Source organism: Parasteatoda tepidariorum, chromosome X2 (assembly GCF_043381705.1).
Source record: "Parasteatoda tepidariorum isolate YZ-2023 chromosome X2, CAS_Ptep_4.0, whole genome shotgun sequence".
Classification (NCBI taxonomy): domain Eukaryota; kingdom Metazoa; phylum Arthropoda; class Arachnida; order Araneae; family Theridiidae; genus Parasteatoda; species Parasteatoda tepidariorum.
The window spans coordinates 60,029,001-60,039,713 of NC_092215.1; the positions used below are offsets into that span (position 1 = coordinate 60,029,001).

Consider the following 10,713-nt stretch of genomic DNA (forward strand, 5'->3'; position numbering starts at 1 on the left):
TTGTTACGAAATTCGAGAGTATTCAGTTTCGATAAGAAAAAAGAAGATCTAAGCATATACGACAGAAGATGAAGTGGAGTCTCGCCCCGGATGCATTAATTGTCTGCTGTGCTCCGCGCGCTTGGCAGACACCAAGATGCTAGGCCCGGTTAGATACGTTGGCATTTAAAACCACGTGAGAGAGCTCGGGAACAAAACAGAACGAACGAGAAAGATCCGCGGGTGTTTTATAAAAAGGGCCGTCGGCAGTATTGGANTTTTTTAGAAAACATCTTTTAGTGGTGGCTACACAGAAATAAAAATGTCAAAATTTCTTTTATTTTTATTACCACTTTTTAAAATTCTCAAGGACCGTGGGAACCCTGAATAATAAAATGTGCTAAAAGTATAAAGAGTAAAAAGTTTTAAAATACACCTGTAGCTCAAACAATTGACATGAAAAAAAAGTTAAAATCAGAAAGCTAAAAGATTTGAAATACAGAAAGTAAACTAATTGATATAAAACAAGTTAAAATCAGATAGTTAAAAAGAGACAAAACAAATCAAAGAGAAATTAAAAGATTAAACGTAATGATTTGCTTGATTTTTCATGAAACCAAATATAATTCATACAGGTAGTCCAAAAGCTGTGGGTTCACTGTTTATATAATGCTTTATATTATTCATAATAATTCAGCAAAATCAATAAATTCACAATGTTTGTGTACCAGACACAGACTGCATAGATAGTAATATTCTCGCTGTCGTTGAGATAAATTTTCTTTAGGATCAAAACTTGGCTGCCAAATCTTCACTGGACAAAATTTTGCGGTCAAAACTTCGCCGATCCATAATTTTGCGGTTACGAAATTTAGCAGATTCACAACTTTGCGGGTACAAAACTTCGCAGATTCATAACTTCGCAATTCCATAACTTTGCGGGTACAAAACCTTGCAGATCCACAACTTTGCGGGTGCAAAACTTAGCAAATCCATAACTTTGTGAATACCTGAAATCTCATTAAAAAATAAGATTGTATTTTTTTCTGAAAAAAAATTTATTACTTAAATGGTATAACAGTTGTTCAGGTACCCCATGTTTGTTTGCAAGTTAAATATAAATAGTTTTAGTTTTATAAGAATATCTCAGTACCCTTCGATATAACAGGTGTTCAGTGTTAGAGAAAGTATTGTGTTGTAGCTCCCCCTAGAGAAAAATTAATTAGTGTAAAGAGAGGCAGTGTGTCTATGTGAGTGTTATGTGTAAGGAGTGAAACAATCTTCAAAAAATAAAGTGATAATTTAAATTTCCGGTCATCTTTTTTGTGTTGTGAATGTTTTGAGAACTAGCGAATAAACAACAGGAATACTAAAACAATTATACAGCAAAATATTAAGTTACCAATTTCTGAACTTAAAATCTAATTACTCCTGCCATATTTTGCAAAAAAATTTGGCCTTTTTTGCAACACGTAGTGCAACTTAAACCTGTGAAAGGGTAGAGGAAAGAAATGTCTACAGAGATAAAATTTTTGTATTAAAATAATAATCTGTAATCGTTTAAAATATATTTAATTCAATATTTTTACTTTATTAAAAAAGCTAATTATGAATTTGAATTTATTAAAATTATATAATACGTCAAATATTTTCTATTAAAATTAATGCATAAGTTAATTATAATTTAATTTTTATTGTTTAATTTTAGAATTTGTCCATGAAGTTTTGTCCACGCGAAGTTATGTATTCGAAGTTTCGGCTATATCCAGGATATATTCTGATTTCGGCTATATTCTAATTTTTTATATCTAGGGTCACCCTAATAGTATGCTTTTCAGATAATTTATCTTTGTTAATGAAATTAATCATAGTCTTTAAAAATGCATTCCCTACTCGAACTGAAGACAAATTGATTCAGCAAATTTAATTGTTCCTATTGATAAATCAGTCGCTTGCTTAATACAGTTTACCTAAAATTTTGCCCCAGAACAGGGTGTGTGATTTAGGCCTACATGATTCTGGGAATGCAGTAGAAGAGAAAACTTTTCGAAAGCTAAAAAAGAAGAAAAAATTTATAATTTAAAACTTTGTTGGATATCTTTGTGAAAGAAAATATGAAAATTCGTCGAAATCATATAGTACTACTAGATAATTTAGAGAAAAAACTGATTAAAGATTACTATATTCTGAATATATTGCAGAAGTTCTAGTTAGCAAAGATTTCATGGGCTTAGCTATTGGTCTTCATGATGGAAATATTGAAAAAGCGAGATGCATAAAAAAAGAAATTCTGCTTTAAATGTAAAAAGTGTAGTTTTAAAATTCATGGAAGGATCAAAAGTGCAGTCGAAAAAGCGAGAAGTCTGCTTGAGTTTACTGAAGAATCCGTGCAAAATCCTCAGCGGCTTGTAGGAAAAATTATAAGAAAAAATGCGTACCTTATAAAAAATATAATAAGAAACTCTGGTGTTGTACGTATTGGAACGGATAAAAAAAATCATAAGAGACCCAACAGATCACGTTGCATTTGTAATTGTTGGAACAGAAGAAAACATTAAATTCTTCAATTCAATTATTACTTATAATGTTTCGTATATTAACATAAAGTTACATGATCAGTAATCAATTAAATCTTCGGATGTTTCAGATGATTTTAAATTGTTCCAAAATCATAACTGTGGTTCAGGAATCAAACTTCCAAGATTTTTTTGTAGGATGTCATTTTTTTTTATCTGTCTCGAGCAGGAAGTTTTAGTGGAGATTTCTTCTCTGCTACAGATGATTTTAAGAACTCGACATCGATCCGGTTGTCATCTTTGAAAGAATTCTTCGAAAAGTTTAATCCCTCTTTGGATCATCATCTTCACCATGTTATTCAAGTAGGATAAAATGCGGTTCAAGTGAATAACCTATCAGAATTTATTCCATTTACTGGCTGTTGAGGGGTCGATATGCGGACTGTATTTACGAATGATTAACAACAAACGATAAGTATTTAACAATTTATTAACGAAACGATGAATGACGCCATTTGAAGACGTCCGACTATATTAAAAAAAACAATAACAAGAGCTCTTCTTTTTCGCCAAATTAAAAGATAAACGAAGTCAAAGCCGAGAGAGGCGCCAACATACCGCCCGGCTTTGAAATATCCATTTCAAACAAATATATATACAACAATAAATGACAATTTATAATGCAAATGATTAAAAAAAAAGTTACAAAATCTATGACTAAATAACCAAATAACATAATATTTTTCAAAAGCAAACTAAATGCACACAATCACATTCTTTATGACAACAATAAAAAAATAAACATCCAAAACTAATTGCTAGTAGACTCATTGATAGGTAAAACGCATATATTTGATATGCTGCGTTTAAAGAAACCTTGTGCAGTTTTTACAATAACAACTCGAATTTTTCTATCATTTCCTGGGATAACCTCATAGATACGACCAATAATCCATGAACAAAGGGGTTGATTATCTTCATTAATTAAAACTAGTGTTCCTGGTTTAACATTGTTTTTTTCGAATAACCATTTACTTCTTTGCTGTAAATTATTTAGATAATCTCTTGACCATTTTTTCCAAATAGTTTGATTGATTTTTTGTATCCTATGCCACCGAGAGAGTCGATTATCAGGAATGTCTGCAACAGGAAATTCCGGAATACTGTTTATGGGTCGCCCAATTAAAAAATGACTGGGAGTTAGGGTCTCAAAATCATTGGGGTCCGAAGAAAGGGGAAAAAGTGGTCTACTGTTTAATACACTTTCAATTTGGTTCATAACCGTTAAAAATTCTTCTAATGTTAATTTAGAGTTTCCAATAGCTCTTTTCAAATGGTGCTTAAAAGATTTGACTTCCGCCTCCCAAATGCCACCAAAATTTGGCGATCTAGGAGGAATAAATTTCCAAACAACGAATTCATGGGATAAATAAGAAGCAAGATTTTCTGAATTTTTAACAATATCATACAATTTTCTCAATTCAGAATGAGCACCAGTATAATTTGTGGCATTATCGGAAAATATAATAGAAGGCAAACCTCTTCTCGCAAAACACCTTTTAAGGGTGGCAATTAATGCTTCTGCTGTCAAATCACTTACTATTTCCAAATGAATTACAACATAGATTTTGTTTAAGATTCCCTTCCGCTGATTTTTATATTTAATAAGAAAGGGACCGCATAAGTCGTTGCCAGTTTTTGAAAAAGGGGGTGGCTTATGGTAACTCTTTCTTTCGGTAACGAAGCCATAATTTGCTGTTCTATTTTAGGTTTGGCTTTGAAACATGTTATGCGTGAACGATTTTTCGAGCACTGTTCCTACCATTTAGGGGCCAAAACTCTTGTCTAACACAATGAAGCAAAGTTTGCGCACCAACATGCAAATTTTTTAAACGAAAATACTGGAAAATTAAAGTAGTTATTTTATGATCTCTTGGAATTAGCAATGGGTGCTTTTGTTCATAAGATAAATTCGAATTGTTGATTCCGCCCCCTACTCTAACTAAATCATTAGAATCAAGAAAAGGATTTAAATTACTTACGTGACTGTCCTTCAAACTTTTTTTATTTTTTAATGCATGTATCTCCTTCCTAAATACAATTACCTGTACTAACTTCACTAGAGAAAGCTTTGCATGCTGAAGTTCCTCTCTAGTGACGGGACCAATCATCCTTTCCTCTTTCCGACAATTAGAAATGAACCTATAAATGTAACTCAAGATAAGAATTAGTTTTACAAAATTATTACTTAAAGTGAGAAAACTATTAACAGAGTCTGAGTTGGAAGACAAAGTAAGAGTTATATTCGATGATTTTTTCAGTTCATGCTCATAAAGTTCACTGTTCAAATTTTCAATGGATTGTTGATCGGTTGGTTGAATGTCTAAACTCGATGGTTCAGAAAACCACAAGTCCAGTGACTCCAATTCGGAAGGATCGATTCCTCGCGAAATCAAGTCAGCAGGATTCCCCTCCGATAGTATATGTCTCCAGTGAAAATTATTTGAAAATGTTTGAATTTTGGATACACGATTTCCAACAAATGTATTCAATTGGAGAAGAGTTAATCCAAGCCAATGCGATGGTAGAGTCTGAAAATAAAGTGACCTCTTTGATATCCATTCTTAAAGCAGCTATAACTTTTTGAACTAACTTAGCAAGTAAAAGGCTTGCACATAACTCCAAACGAGGTACGGATGTTGTTTTTAGAGGTGCAATTCTAGATTTACTGGCTAGGATTTTAACGGCAGAGTTAGAACTGCCAGGATGAAGATATATCATAGCTCAGTACGCCAAAGTGGAAGCATCAGCAATCAAACGAGAGCAATTTTCTTAACTTTAGAGGTTAGAACATATCTGTCGATTCGAATGTTCTCTAAAGCTTTCAGGTTACTGACAAAACGATTCCATTCTCGAGCAATGTGCTCCGGCAAATTGTCATCCCAATTAAGGTTTTGAGTCCAAAGTTTTTGAAGCATTATCTTAGCTCTACTGATGACGGGTCCAAGAAAGCCAATTGGATCATACAACCTAGCAATGACTGACAATACATCTCGTTTGGTATAGGTTGATTGCTGGGACACGCATACTTTGAAAGTGAACTTGTCTTGTCCCGGTTGCCAAATTATATCTAGTGTTTTAGTAGATTCTTCAGTCTCGAAAGAGAATTCTTCGTTAAAGTTTCTGTCATTCATCAAGTCCCTGGAATTCGAGTTCCATTTGTGCAAGGTCATGCCACAACTATCAAACATTTTTACCAATTGAGTCTTTAACTCTAAAGCCGATTCAAGATCTGTTGATCCAGTAACTACATCGTCCATGTATAAATCAGAAAGAAAAACTTCTGAAGCAAGAGGGTAATTCAACTTTGCATCTATTGCTAACTGCTTTAATGTTCTAATGGCCAGAAATGGAGCGGTTTTTGTTTCATACGTAATTGTATTCATTCTGAATACTGTAGGCACCTCGTCTTCTTAATTTTCCACAAAATTCTCAATAAATCTCTTTGAGACGGATAGATTAATATTTGACGAAACATCTTCCTAATATCAGCTGTTAAGGCAATCTTGTGTTTTTGAAATCGAACAATTAAATCAAAAACGTTTTCTCTCGCTTCTCCGGTTAACAATATGTCATTTAAGCTTTGTCCTGCCGATGTAGGCGTAGAGGCATTAAATACGACTCTTAGTTTTGTCGAAGTTTTTTTGGGGCGAAAAATGCCATGATGTGGCATGTAATATGATAAAGAAGGTGAAACATCCTCTACAACTTTTTCCATGTGATTCAAATTTTCGTATTCATTTATGAATTCACAATAAAGTTTCTTCATTTCAGGATTGGTGTTCAATCTTCTCACGGTCTGATTCAAGCGTTTCCGAGCTAAATAACGAGATTCACCGATAGTTTCCAGCGCTTCCTCACGAATAGGCATTTTGACCATGTAACGACCGTTTTCTGTTCTTTTATGATTATTTTGAAAGTGACTTTCGCAAAATGCTTCTTCATCACTCAAAATTCGGGTATTATCAATTTCTTCAATTTCCCAACATTTCTTAATGCTATTTTCAATGTTTTCTGCACGATAAACTAAATTACAATAATGTTTTGGAATCATATGAACCACCAGCAATAAAACAAAAAACGGAATCTTGAAATGTTAAGTTTTCTGAAGTGCGATATTTATTTTCTTTAATGATTTCAAAAAAAAATGTTCAGCGCCTAAGATCATATCAATTTTTCCAGCCTTAGCGAAAGAGGGATCAGATAATATTAAATGATTGGGAACAATAATGTTCTCTAAATTCAAAGTGTTAGAAGGAATTAAATCCGTAATTTTATTGATTACTAAAAATTCAGTGCGAAGCGAAAACGATGAATCTTTATTAGAAACAAGAGCATTCAATTTATATTTAACATTTGTTTCATTTCCTCCTAACCCACTTATTGGAATATTTATTCTTTCTTTTTTCAATTTGATTTTGTTTGCGAAATCCGAAGTCATAATATTTACCATACTTCCACTATCCAACAATAAACGTCCTTGAACAAAACAGTTGCTCACAGGTTTCCAAATCCAAGCTAGAACCGTTGCGAGAATTATGTTTTTATTTCTACAAGTGTTTGTAGTAGCGAACACACGAGATATTAAATTATCATTCGAAACATTATTTATGGCCTGAGAACTCGGACTACAGACTGACGCCTGTGAATCTTGCTCTATTAGAGATTCCGAATGAATCTCCGTTTGGCGAAAATTATTTTCCTTGCGATGCAATAAGGAATTATGCTAAGCTTGACAGAATTTGCATGTAAATTTCGATGGACAGGAATTCAGTTTATGTGATGCATTTAAACAATTAATGCACAGATTATTTTTCTTAACAACATCGAATCTGAGTATTGGTGACATTTTTAAAAAAGAGGGACAGTTGTAAATTAAATGGTCCTTTGAACACAAATAGCATTTATTGCAATTCGATTTCACAACAAAGTTGCGTGCTTTGTTTTGATGTTGAATATTCTTAGCTTTATTCACAAAAAGTTTCCCTGAAGATTTTCTAATGTTTGACATCTTTTTTGAATAAATTCCATAAATGTTTTAAATTTTGGAAGTTCAGTAGAAGTTAAACTCATTTCATACTGTTTGCGACTTTCCTTATCCAATTTTTGAACAGTTATGTTAATTATTAATTGTTCAACAAGATCATTAGTTTCCAATTTCATTAATTTTTAACCTCTTAAACTTATATAAAGTATCAGTTAAATGTCTCAATTCTTTATAAGATTCTACAGAAATTTTTTCAAAATGTTTGAGATATAATTGTTTACAATTAAACGAGTATTTTCAAATCTTTCTTTTAGGATTTTCATCAAGGATTCAAAAGTATCTTCTGGCGTTTCAATATATTTAGCATCAGCTTTTAAAGCTGAATGCAAATAAAACAATTTCTGCATGCTATTTAAAGACTGATTTTCAGTTATCAAACTATCAAATTGAAGCTTAAAGTTATTCCAATTTTCGATTTTTCCATCAAAACAAGGCAAGCAAATATCTGGCAATTTAACATTTATTTTACTAGTACTTAATTGTTCATTGTTATGCAAATGAGAAATATTAGAACTTCTTGAATGAAAAAGTCTTTGTAAGCTTACCTTGCAAGATTCTATCTGTTCTTCCATTTCATCAAAATGGGATTGATAAGCTTCTAATTCTTCATCCTTCAAAATTGAATAATAATCCAGTCTTAAAACTTCAATTTCTTGAAGAATTAATCCTATGCTATCGATACGAGATTGCAGTTCGAGACAATCAGCCTCATTTCCGTTTGTAGAAATGAAGCTTTCCAACCTAGTAATTTTGCTTTTAGAGCTGCCACGACGACAATTCAATTGTTTTAAGCTCCTTTCTTTTTCTTCTTCTTTTTTTTTTGATTAATGGCATGCACTGAATTTGAATCTTTGCCTATGAAGATGCCGGAATTGTTACTCATTTAGCGTTACCCAGTGGGCACCTGTGAACCAAAGTCACGGAAGCGAGCAACGTTGCCCACGCCACACTGCCACAAACCCGTTTATAGGGTGGGCCACATTCACACATCACACACAACAGAGGACAGCACAAAGAGAGAGAGAAACATCCATGCCCAGGGCGGGATTCGAACCCGCAGCCAATGGCTTCGCAGTCAGGCGCGCTAACAGCTCGGCCACCTGGCCGGCAAGCTCTTTTCATATTGTTCCTCAGTGTTTGAAGTATCAGTCATTTTTATAAATCGAAAATACGAGTACCAAGACGAAGTTATGACGAAACGAAAACGAAAGTTGATCAAAATTAATATTTTCGAATTATATCAGGTTTGAACTCCGGATAGACAGGAACATGTTGAGGGATCGATATGCGGACTGTATTTACGAATGATTAACAACAAACAATAACTATTTAACAATTTATTAACGAAACGATGAATGACGCCATTTGAAAACGTCCGACTATATCAAAACAAAAAACAACAAGAGCTCTTCTTTTTCGCCAAATTAAAAGATAAACGAAGCCAAAGCCGAGAGAGGAGCCAACACTGGCTATTATTAATAATTACATATGAAATTTGGTTAGTACAGTAATTTTTAACGCATTTGGCGTATGGTAATTTCCTTCAACATTTCCTAATACTCATGGTAATTTCCTGTGCAACCAGCTAAACAATGTCATTTTCTTGTTTATTTTAGATGCTTGTTTATTTAGATTGGATTGTTTATTTAGATCTTGTTTATTTTCGATTATTTAGACGGACATCTGCACTTTGTGCATGATGCTCATAAGTTATATGAATACTTGTGCTAGACGGTTTTATTTCTTTTCGATTGTATTTACTTTTTAAAACACTTAACCGTAAAAAAAGCATTTGTGTAGGATATGCCGCATCAAACTATACCGGGAAGTGGCCCTTAACTTAAAAAAAGAAGAAGAAAAACACCTGTGCAGAGATATAACGGGTAGTGGCACTTAACCTTACAAAACATCAGTGTAGGGTAAACCGGGCAATGGTAACTTTGACTATTCTGATTGTTAATAATAGCCGTTTTCCATATGCTAACACAGTCAAATCTCGTTATAGTGAACCTTCAAGGGACCGAAATTTCTGTTCACTATAACCGGGGTTCACTATATCCGATCAGCAAACAATTTTAACTAATGGTTCCGAACTCCTTTTTATTATACATTACTTAAATAAATGACCAATAAAATGAAATACAAAAATGACTGAAAAATTATACGTAGTAACAAAAAATGTGTTAACTTGCTTTTATTTTTTATTACTCTTCGTCTTGTGTACAAAAAAAAATTGCAATCTTTAGCTGATGCAGGGAAAAATTTGTCCATACATCTGCCTGGGTAGGCCTTTGTTTAGGGATGGAAAAGTGTGATAAAAGAAGCAAACAAGAGAAAATGCTTATATCTACATTCCACTCTCATTAGATGGTTTTAAAAATCAGTATAAGTATTTATTTTGAAGTAGACATTTCGAAATTATTAAAAAAAAATTAAGATAAAAAATCAGTCGAAGACAGAAAAAGTTCATAATATCCAACTTTTTCATTTTTTTAGTTCACTATATCCACAAAAAATAACATTATACGTGTGGCAAGGAACGAGACCGAACATTTCGTTCACTATATCCGGAAGTTCACTATAAACCGTGCTCACCATAGCGGGGTTTGACAGTATTTTCATTCATCTTTTTTAATGATATTGAAATTTATGAACTCAAGATTTCAAAAATTATTAAAAGAATCAATCCATAGAAATAATGATACGATTGAATTCTTAAAGCTCTTATTTTAAATTTAAACTTAGGTAAAAATCCGCCTTTCACGCATTCCTTTTTTTTTAAACTCTACAAGACAGATTCATTATCACTGCACATATAAAAATTACGTTTGAGTTGAAATTTCAATTAATTATGCCTAATTAATTACACCTACCAAACTTTAAAGGCAATTATTAATAATACCCACTTAGTGTGATTAATGTGCATAGTTGCAAGACATTTACCAAAAAACTTGTTTATTATTAATAATAGCCGGTTATTATTAATAAACATATTTGTAACATTTATATTAAAAAATAGTACGTTTTTCGCTGGATTTCAAAAACGATACTTTGCGATCATAACGAAGTTTTCGAAATTCTCTGATAGTATGAAATTATTTAATCCGTGAT

At 32.6% G+C, this 10,713-nt stretch overlaps 2 protein-coding genes across 2 annotated transcripts; both read right to left on the minus strand.

Moving 5' to 3' along the window:
* Positions 1–3,306: 3,306 nt before the first annotated feature.
* Positions 3,307–5,276, minus strand: LOC122273384 (uncharacterized). Its single transcript, XM_071188067.1, has 2 exons — positions 5,024–5,276; positions 3,307–4,094 (listed from the first exon to the last, which is right to left on the minus strand). The coding sequence occupies exons 1-2, from the start codon at positions 5,274–5,276 to the stop codon at positions 3,307–3,309; spliced, it is 1,041 nt and encodes a 346-aa protein (XP_071044168.1).
* A 661-nt stretch (positions 5,277–5,937) lies between these two features.
* Positions 5,938–6,609, minus strand: LOC107446438 (uncharacterized). The gene has a single exon (XM_016061088.1). It carries the CDS (start codon positions 6,607–6,609, stop codon positions 5,938–5,940), a length of 672 nt encoding a protein of 223 aa, XP_015916574.1.
* Positions 6,610–10,713: the final 4,104 nt, after the last annotated feature.

What these genes read in the sequence shown, in the direction of transcription:
- LOC122273384 (XM_071188067.1), bottom strand. Translation starts at nt 5,276, where the DNA reads ATGATATATCTTCATCCTGGCAGTTCTAACTCTGCCGTTAAAATCCTA. An exon ending in ATACATTTGTTGGAAATCGT is followed by an intron (nt 4,095 to 5,023) that starts GTATCCAAAATT and finishes ATTTGGAAATAG; the next exon opens with TAAGTGATTTGACAGCAGAA.
- LOC107446438 (XM_016061088.1), bottom strand. Translation starts at nt 6,609, where the DNA reads ATGATTCCAAAACATTATTGTAATTTAGTTTATCGTGCAGAAAACATT.